We start from the raw sequence: 13,809 nt of genomic DNA on the forward strand, positions 1-13,809 counted from the left end.
TAGGATTATTTGTCTTTTGTTGAGTTATATGAGTACTTATTCTTTTGGTGGAGTCTTTAGGGTTTTTCTATATTTTGGATATTAATTAAACCCTATTAGGTGTATAATTGGCAAATATGATCTCCCATAGAGTGGGTTCCTTTTTCATTTTGTTAATGGTTTCTTCTTCTGTGCAAAGCTTTTTAGTTTGATGTAGTTCCATTTATTTTCTCCTTATTTTCCTTTGCACAACATATTGCTACGAGAGATATCTGAGATTTTATTGCCTATGTGTCTGTCCATTTTCCCCAGCACCATTTGTTGAAGAGACTGTCTTTATTTCATTTTATGTTCTTGCCTCCTTTGTCAAATATTAACTGACTATAATGGTGTGGGTCCATTTCTGGGATTTGTGCTCTGTTCCATTGATTTATATGCTTATTCTTGTGCCAGTACATGGCTGTTTTGGTTATAATGGCTTTGTAGTATAGTTTGATATCCAGTATCGTGGTCCCTCCCTCCTACTTTATTCTTTTTTTCTTAAGATTGCTGCAGCTTTTCGGGGTCTTTTATGGTTCCATATACATTTTTGGAGTATTTGTTCTAGCACTGTGAAGTATGCCATTTTAGTGGTGGTTGCATTGAATCTATATATTGCTTTGGGTAGTATAGACATTTTAATGATATTAATTCTAACAATCCAATGACATGGTATATGCTTCCATTTGTTTCTTCCTCTTTCATTTTTTAATGTCCTATAGTTTTCCAAGTACAGGTATTTTACTTTCTTAGTTAAGTTTATTCCTAGGTATTTTATTTTTTGTTGTTGTTGCAATGCTTTTTTAGTTTCTCTTTCTTAAAGTTCATTATTGGTATATAAAAGTGCCCTTGATTTCTGGATGTTGATATTGTACCCTGCTACCTTGCCAAATTCATTTATTACGTCTAGTATTCTTTTGGTGGAGTTTTTAGGGTTTTTCTATGTACAATATCATGCCATCTGTGAATAGTGATGGTTTCACTTCCTCCTTTCCAGTTTGGGTGCCTTTTATCTCTTCTTCTTGTCTAATTGCTGTGGCTAGGACTTCCAGTATTATGTTGAATAAGAGTGGTGAAAGCAAACATACTTCTCTTGTTCCTGTTCTTAAGGGAAACACTTCTGGTTTTTGATCGTTGAGTATTATGTTGGCTATAGGTTTGTCACATATGGCCTTTATGATATTAAAGTATGATCCCTCTATTCTCACTTTACTGAGAGTTTCTATTTAAAAAAAATGCTAGATTTTGATGTTTTTTTAAAAATATATATTTTATTGATTTTTTTTTTTACAGAGAGGAAGGGAGAGGAATAGTTAGAAACATCAATCAGCTGCCTCCTGCACACCCCCTACTAGGGATGTGCCTGCAACCAAGGTACATGCCCTTGTCTGGAATCGAACCTGGGACTCTGACCCTTCAGTCAGCAGGCCAATACTCTATCCACTGAGCCAAACCAGTGAGGGCTGGATTTTGTCAAATGCTTTTTCTGATCTATTTATATGACTAGGTGATTTTTATCTATTGTTTATGTGATGGATCACATTTATTGATTTGTGAATATTGTACCAGCCTTGCATCCCTGGAAAAAATCCCACTTGGTCATGGTGTATGATCTTTTTAATATATTGCCAGATCCGATTTGCTAATATTTTGTTGAAGATTTTAGCACCTGTGTTCATCAGGAATACTGCAATTTTAATTCTTTGTAGTGTTTTTATCTGGTTTTGGACTTAGGATAATGTTGGCTTTGAAAAAAAAAGCTTGGGAGAGTGTTCCTTTTGGATTTTTTGGAATAGTTTGAGGAGGGTAGATGTTAGCTGTTCTTTGAAGGTTTGGTACAACACCCTTGTGAAGTCACATGGACCAGGGATTTTGTTTGCTGGGAGTTTTTTGATTACTGCTTCTATTCCCTTAAGTCATATGGATTCAGCAGGCAGATGGGTTGGTAGTTAAGGTCTTTCTCATCTGCTGGGTTTTGTTGTTGTTTGTTTGTTTGTTTGTTTTCAGTGAACTATGGGGTGAGATCTCCAGATGAGGGATAGGTAAGGAGTATGGGATGTTTGAAAAGAAAGGTGGTATGAAAATTCTGAGTGGGAAAATAAATAGCTAGAGAAAAGTGGTTGAAATTTGGAGAAGTATTAAATCTCATTTGAGATATGTGGTCATGGTTTAAAGTGAAGCCAGCTAGCAGTGATTTCATCCAGTTCTAACACAATCAGTGAGTAGTTGGGATGTATAAGATTTAAAGTTTTACCAAGTTAAATTCAACAGGAAGGAGAGGTTAATGGTGAGTAGATTGGGAAGCGAAGGGTGATGGATTGGACGGAGGTCCTGAAGAATTATCCAACTGGACAAGTTGGGAGAATAGGAAGTAATGATTAGAGACTAAGATCACAGGGCTTTACAATTTTTTAAATAATGATACAATAAGGCAATTGGGGCTGGAAGTCAATTAGCTTAATGCAATGATTGGCAAACTGAGGCTCTGGAGCCACCTGAGTGTTCTAATGCCACTTCTTCAAAATACCCAGGCCAAAAACCGACTTCTGCGCATGGGCCACGAAATTTCAGTTGCATTGTACCTGGTATTTTGTGGAAGAGCCACACTCAAAGGCCCAAAGAGCCGCATGTGGCTCTCGAGCCGAGGTTTGCTTAATGCCTCGGTAAGGCATAAGTGGCTGAATAAGCAGATTAGCCCTTCTAAAGGTAGCAGCTGGGACTGACTCCAGAACTTGGTTTACTCTGCCAAGGGAAGCAGCAGGATGGGAGAATGAGGAAAGGGAGTATAAGACAAGCTATCCTGCAGTGATTGTCAGTTGCCTCTTGGACCTAAGGTCAATCAATGGCTTTTCTTGGAGGTTCAGAAAAGTTAAAGGTGGGGATTCCTATGTAAGATGTGCTCATGTTGCTGCAAAACTCCAGCACCAGGTGGTGGTGGTGGTGATGTTGGTGGGGAGAGTAGCAGCCAGTTCCTTTAGTATTAATTTCCTCTACCTTGGATTCGTCTTTTTAGGGACTAATTCTCTTCTTGACCATGTAAGGGAGGGTTTCATTGTTTTTGTTTTAAGAAATCCCATCCTATTGCATTAAAAGCATTGGGTAGAGATGTTCTCTAACATATTGCAGAACTTTTTTTTCTTTATAAGTTTTACATGTGTCCTTATCCCCCCATTGTTCCCCTACCCCTTACCCACACTCAGGCACTCACCCCCTGGAGTCTGTGTCCATTGGTTAGGCTTATATGCATGCATACAAGTCCTTTGGTTGATCTCTACCCCTTACCCCCATCCTCCCCTACCTTCCCTCTGAGGTTTGACAGTCTCTGGATGAACAAAAACAGATCCGTAGAACTTTTAAACTTAAATGTTTTTCCTGTCATCTGAGATGGCGAGTACATCCTGTGACTTAACACATTACGGACCAGTACCTTAGTTTTATTGCTAGCTTTACCTAGTGGCCAGGTAAGTTTCTACTAAACGAGTACAAAAAATGTTTTACATAAATGGTAAAGGCATGCTTTAAAATTAAACATCCATTGCATTTTGAAGTTATCACATATTCTTAGAAGCTAGAATCTTTTTAGCGTATTCTCGTGATTGGCCACAAGTCTTAGAACAGAAAACACGAGAATGCTCACGATCCGTCCGTAATGTGTTAAGACGATCCCAAGGGTCTGTTGGCGGCCTCCCATTTGCTCTGTGGAAGAGAGTGGGTAAGAATTATAGCCCTCCAGGCTGATAGAAGGCTTTTAGAAATATAAGCCTTACTAGCAGCCAGGTGCTGACATGTCCTTCTCAATTAACCATTAAATTACTTCTCTTAGACCTTTTAAGTTTGCTTTATTCAGAGAAGCAACTTCACCTGTGAAATCTTTCAAGCGGTACTATGGATCCTATAGCTGTTTCCTGAGATATTGGTGCTTTGTCCTATAGGAATGGAGGCACACGGACCGGAAAGAATGTCCCGAGAACCTAAGAATGGATGCTACCGTTTCTAAATGTCAGTCCCCCTGGCAGGGCAGTGGCTGAGCACAGAAAGGTGAGCTGAAACAAGTGAAGGTGGGAGGGGTGAGGCCTGGCACAGGAGGGGAGAGCACAGCACACTGGGAGGAGCACGGGCTCCCAATGCCCAGGCACCAAAGGCAGGGCTCAGAGTAAGACGCTTAGAACTTAAGTCTTAGTTTGCGAATCTTTAAAGAAAGCAATGACCAATCAATAAATTCTACTACGTCTTACAAGATATCTGAACTCAGAAGCCCTGAAGTAGTTCAGATGAAAAGCACAGTGTCACAGGACCTGAAAGTGGCTGCTAACAGAAAACGTCGCTGGAACTGAGGTGAGTGCTACTTTTGATGACAACATTGACAGGATAACTGATTTAATGTGAGGGAACACGTTGCCCATATTGACACTGTGAATCGCTAACTCTACTCGGAGGGTCCTTGGCACTGGTGGAGCTGTTGAAGGTACGTTTGTGTTTCTTTACCCTAAGCTGCCCCTAAATTTATTCCAGTGGGGTAAAATAGAAATTAAAGGAAAGATGACTTGAAAAGTAATAAAAACATTTTAAAGGTGTTCAAATTAAAACTAGACCAGAATATTTACATGTTTTATTAAATCTTTACAATCAGTAATTATAATCAGATACACATTTATATACAGGATTATATACATTTTGCCCAGACTTTTACATCACAGTACATAGTTTCCCTTAGAAATAGTGTATACATTTATCACCAAACAATAAAATCCAACAACAGTAGTGTTACAGCACCTGTTAGTACAGACATCTTATCTTTTTCATAAATTACATCATAAGAAAATATACGGCTGTAAATTGGGCTTTTAAAAATGTCTCTTATAAAATCTGAACATACAATATTTCATTCATAGAATGTTTTTTTTCTAGTTCTGACTAAAGCCTTGTGCAGAAAACGACCGGTTGGAATATTCACTAAATGCCCCCACCTAAACGATTATAAGCACTATTTAAATTACTTATGCTGAGCTTTCTTTATGGTGAATTTGGCATGGGGTTTGGTGAGAGAACAAATGCTGGTTTTACTATGAAAAGGGCTGTGTGACAGTAATTTAAGACAAATTCTTAAGGGAGTAATTAGAATATCAGAGTGTGCACAATTTTTCATTTTACTCTTTAATACTGTGAAGTAAAAAGTATGTCAAAAACTATTTGTTCTGCAATAATAACTATGTTCTTGTTGGAAGTCTATTAATGTTAAAAAGAAAACCTATCCCACGCCAAACTAGTAAATTACAATTCTTTCACAACTAAAACTTTATGGCAAAATAAAGTATTGCAAATTAAGGGTATATCATTTCAATCGACTCTGATAAGCAGAAAAAAACTACAGCTATTTTTAGTTGGTAAACAACTTAAACTTAAATACCTGAATTAAATACTTGCTCTAATAACTTTCAGATAAAAGCCTTACTTGATTCCAGGTTTGTAAACATTGTATAACTCCTACTTAGTCAAACAATTTTATGGCTGTGGTGATCACTTCAGCTCTATTTCTATGCAGTCAACATTTAACTGAGGTAGACCAGATGTTTCTAAAATTCAGGGTTTCTTAGAATCCCCCAAATCCTTAAGAAGTAAATAAAGTCTCTATAGAAGGTATTTAAAAAAAAAAAAAAAATTCTAATGCTGTTGGAATTTTTTCATGAACTGAAAAACAACTTCATGGCAGTATGTCAATTAAGAAATGTAGAGGCAACTGCAATGTTGGAGTTATACTTGACTTTCCCCCATTTAATTTTTTAAATTTTCTTTCCTGTCTTATGGATTCACTTTTCTAAACAAGTAAGCAATTTGCTTCTAGACCTCAAAGAATGACAACTACTCCCCCTAATGGCCAAAGGAAGGTAGAGTGGCAGTAAGCTGGCTTTTCCTTGTATGCCACAAAAATATTTGCTGGGGAGAAAAAAAATGTTTCAATAACTTAGAAAGTGAGATTTAAACAACAATGGCTCTGAGCAAATCACAAAATATAAGACTTCTAGAATCAGTCTTAGAGGAACATCTGCTCCCTTTCGCCAAGCCCCAGTCCTATAAATCAAGGCAAGTAATTAAGCTTTAGCTATTTTGGCAGCTTTGCAATTAAGGTGAACAAAGCACTATGTCTATCCCTTTGTGGACTGTATGTATATAGTTCTATCTTCTTACGCCAAATTTCACATGCAGTGACTAAAAATATCAATTTTAGTGACAAATTAAGGGTCAATAAAGATCTTATATACTAATCTACATACTCCCCAAGTGAATTTTCTATTAGATTTATGGTTACTGACCCAATTAAGTTTAGCTGGAGTTTCTGAAAGCAGCGATTTTTCCTCTTATAAAAGAATACACCTACCTGGATCTAAGACACACTGTACATGTATATACACAAGTACAACACAGCACTGCTGTTTTTAACAGCTTCATACACAGTTTCAGTTCGTCAGTACCTCAAAACTGTCTTAGGAGGTTATATGTAATGTCATGGTAGAGAAAGAAAATTAAGATTCACAAAAACTATGCCTTTAGAACACATTCAGGTAAATTTTAAAAAATAAATAAAGCCATGATTTCAACTACAGGACTGTCTACAGCTATCAACAAAAAAATTAAATGTGGCCAGCACCAGACTGCCACCAAAAAAAAAAAAAAAAAGTTATTAAGCTATATGGCTGCATGTTAGTCGGTACTGTGTAAGTTTTCTACACAGGTCACCATTCACTAATTTTCAAGTCTGTATCAGAAGGAATATTTGTTTTAAAGAAAAAGCAAATTTAAAAACCATGATTCAACAGAAAATGTGACAGGCTTCTTAGGTACAACTTTAGAAACTATAGTTACCACAGCATGACCATGGCTTCCTAAGACAGAGAAATGGGACAAAATGTATTAAGCTATCAGTCACCTGGGCCTTGTGGCTCAAAATGCATACTAAACCTGGGATGGAGTAAGGCTGATGACTAGAGGGCTCACCTCTAAGAGAAATGAACGGGAAAAGGTTTATCATTTACCCTATAAGGACCTAGCACTATGTTCCACTTCAAAGTAGTCACAGCTTTCCCTGTGAAGGCCCAATGGCAAGCTCATATTGCAACAGTCTAGTTTCTCCCTGGCTCCATCTTTCAAAAGCATTATGTAACCAATTTCCACAATGTAGATGACCTTTTTACCTGGTCCCACTGTTTAGTCCTTATGCAGAGAACTCACTGAGAAAGCACACTGGCTTCACCTTTGGTTTAAATGAAAAGGACATTGTTAAGAGGGGAAATCAAGTCATTTTGATCATCTGCTACACCATGAAGCAAGTGTGAGCAAGACTCTGAACACATTTGCTTCATAACCGCTTTGAGTGTTTCTGTGAAGGCAGCACAACCAGAATGCCCACAGTACGCTTGGTGTTTCCCAGAAGACACTCTAACCCCCAAACCTAGAATGTCAAGCTTCCTTTAATTAGGAAGCAATACAAATTCCTACTCCACACCCCACTACTAACCGGATTGGTTTGTCCAGAGCCTGCAGAAACCTGGGTCCGAGGCGCGTACGGTAGTCATCTCCTGGCCAGGGTGGTGCGGTGCTGCCATCGAGGGGACTGTGAGTTTCCATTTCTCAGGGGACAGCTTGAAACAAGGTCAGTTCTAACATAGCAAGCTCCAGGCTCCTATGACAACCAGCTATCCCAGTCAGAACGCGGTTGCTCGTCACCATACTAAAGCCTCCCTCTGGAGAGCTTGCTTAGTGTGAGGGTGTCCATGAACCACAGTTTACCTACTCTTGTTAAATACCTACCACTGGATTCTCAGTGAGTCATAGTTCACCCTTCTTCTTCATCATTTCCTTCTTCAGCTCTCTAATTGCTTTCATATCTTCTTTCCAGTCTGCTACTATGGGATGTAGGGGCTTAGAATCTTGCTTAGAATCTTCCTCAGTTTCTGATTGTTCTTCTTCATCTTCATCGAAATATGTACATTCATCATCAAAGCGTACATACCCTTTGCTTTTTATGGGCTCAGAATCCTGCTGGGAAGGAGAAGCATTGTCTGTAGTTGCTGGAGATGATGATTCTGAGTGTGAGTTCAGAGAGCTGTCCTCCAGAGACTCTCCATCCACCTCCTGAGGGCCTGACGTGGTCTGATCAGCACTCTGAGGCTCATTTTCCGTTTCAGGATCTGTGTATGAAAGAAACGAGTTCCGTGAAACTTTTCCCCTAAAAAAGGTTATCACAAATCAAATGAAGAAATAGTTTTTTTAAAAATATTAATGCATAACAATAAACAGTAGTATTATAGCCTTATAATAATGCGATCACATTTTTCTGTACATTAATCTTGCAAAATGGGACAAGGAAATAAACATATTTCCAAATAAGACTGCCTTCAAGGGATATGAGTAAATGCCAAGATATACACTAGATAATAATACTATTAAAGTGTGTATATTTGCATTATACCTCAAATTTATTAAATATCTAAAGTCTAGGAAGCTTACACATGAGAACATTAATAGAATTTTAAACAGCACATGTCATTGATACTATATATATGTAACTTAAGATAAAATTTCACTTTGAAAAGTGAAATTCCCACTCAGTAAGCCATGAAAATGCAGATAATACAAAATTTTGGATGATTTAAAGGCATTAATGTGATTGGTTAAATAACTCATTTTTGTTAACTTTATGAAAATATTTTATCTGTTTCATTTTTGTTGGTCTAAGAATATAAACTAAAATCATCCTAAAATCCACTGGAAGGCTGACTAGTAAGTTAAACCCTCTTATAATGAATACATGATGAAACCACCAGAGGCATTTTACTTAGGGTTCTGACAAGAAAGTGTCTAAATAGCATCCACGCCCAAGGGCTGCACCACCCCGTCTCTGTGGTAGGTCAGCAAATAGCTCACTGTGCAAGGTGCTAAGGGTAAGACAGGCAAAAACAAACACCAGATATGCTCCTATGGATCTTATCAGCTGGGGAAAAATGACATTTCCAAAGAATCACAAAATAAATGGAGAACTCTGACACGTGTTCTTAGTGCCACTATAATCAAAACAACATGGTACTGGCATGAGAACAGGCATATAGATCAGTGGCATAGAACAGACAGCCCTGGCCCAAGCCATTACACTCAATTAATACTTGACAAAGGAGGCAAGAACATACAATGGAGTCAAGACAGTCTCCTCAATAAATGGTGCTGGGAAAATTGTACAGATACATGCAAAAAAACCCCAAACAAACAAAAAAACCTGACCACCAATTACCATCATACACAAGAATAAACTCAAAATGGATAAAAGACTTAAATGTGAGTCTTGAAACCATAAAAATTCTAGAAGAAACCATAGGCAGCAATATCTGGTATTTCTTGTAGCAATAGGTTTACAGATACATCTCCTAGGCAGTGGTCGGCAAACTGCGGCTCCTGAGCCACATGCGGCTCTCGAGCCGTGGTTTGGCACTCTGTTGACTAATGAGTTTGCCAACTGGGATAGGGGCTTAATCACAAGAAACAACAGCCTGTAATTATTGGAATCGAGAGTCTAGGTCAGTGGTCGGCAAACTCATTAGTCAACAGAGCAGCAAACCACTGTGGACCTAGGGCAAAGGAAACTAAGAAAATAAACAAATAAAACTACATAAAAATAAACTTCTGAACAGAAGAACAGATTTGGCAATGATACAGCTGCTAAAGGGTTAATTTCTAAAATATAGAAGGAACTCATACAACAGGAAGATAAACAATCCAATTAAAAAATGGGCGAAGGACCTCAATAGCCACCTCTCCAAACAGGCATACAGATAAGAGACAGCTGAAAAAATGCTCAGTCACTGATCATCAGAGAGATGCAAATTAAAATGATAATGAAGTATCACCCCTCACATCTGTCAGAATGGCTATCATCAACAAATGGCATGTTTTGGAAAGGATGTGGAGAAAAGGGAACCCTAGCACACTGCTGGTTGGAATGCAGAATGGTGCAGCCATTATGGAAACCAGTATGGAGTTTCCTCAAAAAATTAAATATGGAACTGCCATTTAACTCAGTGATTCCACTTCTAGGAATATATCCTAAGAAACCCGAAACACCAAATCAGAATGTATGCACCCCTATGTTCAAAGCAGCACAACGTACAATAGTTAAGATCTGGACACAGCCCAAGTGCCCATCAATAGATAAGTGCATAAAAAGGCGCTATGGTACATTTACAACATGAAATACAATGCATCTGTAAAAAAGAAGGCTCTCTTACCCTTTGAGGCAGCATCAAGGGACCTGTAGAGTATTATGCTAAGCAAAATAAGCCAGTCTGAGAAAGACAAGTATCACATGATCTCACTCATATGTGTAATCTAATGAACAAAATAGATTTGGAGATAGAGAAGCATAGAACAGACTTTAGAACCTCAGAGGAAAAGTGGAGAAGGGTGGGTGTAAAGAAATAAAAAAAACTTGTATGCATATATGCATAACCCATGGACATAGACAACAGGGTCTGATGGCCTGGGGTGGTACATGGTGGGGACAGGCTAGAGGGGGTCAATGGAGAAAGAGGGGGGACATATGTAATACTTTCAACAATACAGATTGAATTTCTAAAAAAAAAAAAAAAGGGGGAAAGGAGATTTGAATGTTTCCTTCAAAAAGTGACACTTGAAAGGTAATTTTATTTTTAAAGTGACATTTGAGCTGAGATTTATAAAATGAGTGGAATTAGTCAAAGAAGGGAGGAAAGATGGGCCAATTCTAAAACCAAGAAAACTGAAGGAAATACAGGCATGCAGGCAGGTATAGGTGGGCGGCACATATACACCAATTGATTAGGTAGGATTACCTGACTAGGGAAGTTTATATTCTCAGGGTGTATATGCTGGTGGTGGCAAGGAAAGGGGGGAGGTCGGGGGAGAAAGGAGGAGGGCCCAAGCATTCTTTCTCTTCTAAGCTGGGAAAAGGATGCATTTTAACTGAGACAATTGGGGTGCCCAAGGAAGAGGAAGCAGGGCTGCTGAGACTCATGATGCTAGGGAGAACAATAATAAACCTTCAGGTTTGTTTCCAGTTGGCAATAGTGAAGAAGGAAAGGGACAGGGGAAGTGCCTTGTCTTTACTTAGGTAAGACAAAACAATTAACCTAGGTTACCTACTATACAACATTATCTTAGAAATCTAGTTAACACAACAGGATAGCAGAATAGTCATTGCAAATATAGGAAAAGGAAACGTCAAACTGTTTTTAGATTGTGTTGTATACTTATACTATTAACACAATTTGATAAGGTAAAAATAAAACATATATACCGATAATCCTTCTATAGTAGCAATAGTCGTTAGAAATAAAAGTTAAGTACACTTTTCATAATAAAAATAAAAGCTACAGCCGAGACCGGTTTGGCTCAATGGATAGAGCATCGGCTTGGGGACTGAAGGGTCCCGGGTTCGATTCCAGTCAAGGGCATGTACCTTGGTTGCGGGCATATCCCCAGTGGGGGGTGTGCAAGAGGCAGCTGATCGATGACTCTCTCTCATCGATGTTTCTAACTCTCTATCTCTCTCCCTTCCTCTCTGTACAAAATCAATAAAATATATATTTTTAAAAATGAAAAAATAAAAGCTACAAAATATAGAACTGAATTTATTATGAAAGATACATGACCCATATTGCTTACCACTATAAAATCTTAATGAAAATATAAAAGAAGACATGAATAAATTTACAAGTAAGACTAAGTTCCTGGATAGAAAGTCTTAATATTTAACAGAATTTTCCCATTTATATGTGAGTTTAGGAATGGTATATCAGAAACAGGAGCAAAAAAAGAATGATTAAATGTTTTTAATCCTCACCCAAGGATATGTTATTAATTTTTTTAGAGATAGAAGAAAAGAGAGCAAGAGAAACATCAATGTGAGAAACACCAATCTGTTGTCTCTCATCCCTACCCTGATGGGAGATAAAACTGGATACCTTGTGGTATATGGGATAATAGTTCAACCAATGGAGGCCCCTGCCTCAATTACTAAGTTTTAATAATGAAAGGACAAGGGAACTTTGGGGAGAGACTCAAAGACTTGATGTCCTACAGTTGTTCACTCATCTTCACAACCAGCTAGTGACTCTTTACTGAAAGCAAGGATTACAGAGATGAGCAGTAGGCGAAGCAGCACAATGTGATATAAATGTCAACATAGAGCTATATTAAAAAGATGCCCTCCAATTTTACAATGAGAATAAGAAAATTTCATAAAGAAGATGCCATTCAAAATGGGTATTTAGCATGGCTAAATGTTCTCAAAGAGAAAAAAGACCAGGGGCTTTTAGGGATTAAGAGGCATTTCTAGAAAGAGGGAAGTGACTTTGTAAATTTAAAAACGCATGAGAAAAATGTCATGGATGGACGAAGAGGGTAGGTACCTACCAATTCCACTAACAGGAATGGTTCCGGTGCTACTTTCCTGCAATAAGACCACCTACATTCAGACTAGATTTTTCTCCTCAGAATCAACTCCTTTCCCCGGGACGTTCTTTTCTTTCCCCATTTTCTCTGCCTGCCTCTTTCTCAGACAGACACAAAAGCCCTGACATGTCAAGGCTCTGTGGGCCTACCTGCAAACTGCAAACATAATAATGTACTGAAATTGCCGAAACCGGTTTGGCTCAGTGGTAGAGCGTCGGTCTAGGGATTGAAAGGTCCCAGGTTCGATTCCGGTCAGGGGCATGTACCTTGGTTGCGGGCACATCCCCAGTAGGGGGTGTGCAGGAGGCAGCTGGTCGATGTTTCTCTCTTATCGAAGTTTCTAGCTCTCTATCTCTCTCCCTTCCTCTCTGTAAAAAATCAATAAAATATATTTAAAAAATAATAATAATGTACTGAAATACAGGTCTGTTTTTTCCCTTGACAAAAGGAAACTGATTCTTAATTGTAAACTATTTCAACTTGGAGCTAAAGGCTAGAAACATGGTGTCTTTTGTTTGTGGGCACGGGATTAGAATTAGCATTAATAGACTTCACATTTTGGAAAGACAGGACACCTGAGAGATACAGTATTAAAACTTCTGTGGATACAACATTCCCCCTTGATAAATTACTAAGTCTTTACTTCTGTGTACAGTAGTTCTTATTTACAGGAGATACATCACAAGACCCCTAATGGGTGCCTGAAACCACCCAGAGTGCCAAAACCTGTATGTACTGTGTTTTCTTCCTATACATACATATCTATGAAAAAGTTTACTTTATAAATGAGGCACAGTTAGAGATTAACAACAATAACTAATAAAAGTATATAACAGTTATAACAATATACTGCAATAAAAGTTATGTGAATGTGTTTTAAGTGTCTGAAGGGCAGGGAGTGTACACAGCATCAATATGCTAAGTGATTCACAGTCAGAGCAGCAGGCAATTTAAAAGAAGTTACTCAGAAGCTGTTTACCTCTGAAGTTTCCCATTTAGTATTTTTGGATAGTGGTTGACCAGGGGTAAGTGAAACCATGGAAAACAAAACTGCAGATGAGAGGGGAATCCTGTAGTAAGGTATCTGAACATTCTTATTAGCAGATAGGACTATTGTAGATAGTTCTATATTAATGGCTGGGCCTTATCATCTGAATCAGAAGGTGGGGGTGGGAGTGGGGGCTTGTTCTGGGGCTTCTATTTCTGTATTAATATGTGGGAAGAACTGCTTCATCAAAACTATGTGACTTTATAAGGGAAATACGTATTTGTGGAGTGAGATTTTTAGAAGGAGCAATCTGAAGGTCATTTTAT

The 13,809-nt window shown here is 38.2% G+C and overlaps 1 protein-coding gene and 1 long non-coding RNA gene across 3 annotated transcripts in view; one reads left to right on the forward strand and one right to left on the reverse strand.

Annotated features, from left to right (window-relative positions):
• The first annotated feature begins 3,911 nt into the window (after positions 1 to 3,911).
• LOC311613124 lies at positions 3,912 to 6,652 on the forward strand. Its single transcript, XR_014793401.1, has 2 exons — positions 3,912 to 4,017; positions 4,220 to 6,652. It is a non-coding gene; the product is annotated as an uncharacterized lncRNA (long non-coding RNA).
• The window catches only part of EDEM3 (ER degradation enhancing alpha-mannosidase like protein 3), a 56,373-nt gene continuing 48,233 nt past the window's right edge, over positions 5,670 to 13,809 (reverse strand). For both annotated transcript variants that reach the window (XM_084866581.1, XM_084866580.1), the window contains exon 20: positions 5,670 to 8,204. In XM_084866581.1, coding sequence (XP_084722707.1) covers positions 7,843 to 8,204 — 362 coding nt within the window. In that variant the 3' untranslated portion in view covers positions 5,670 to 7,842. The remainder of the gene's footprint in view (positions 8,205 to 13,809) is intronic.

The sequence above is a fragment of the Pipistrellus hanaki genome (genome assembly GCF_964339955.1).
Source record: "Pipistrellus hanaki genome assembly, chromosome: 18".
NCBI classification, from domain to species: domain Eukaryota; kingdom Metazoa; phylum Chordata; class Mammalia; order Chiroptera; family Vespertilionidae; genus Pipistrellus; species Pipistrellus hanaki.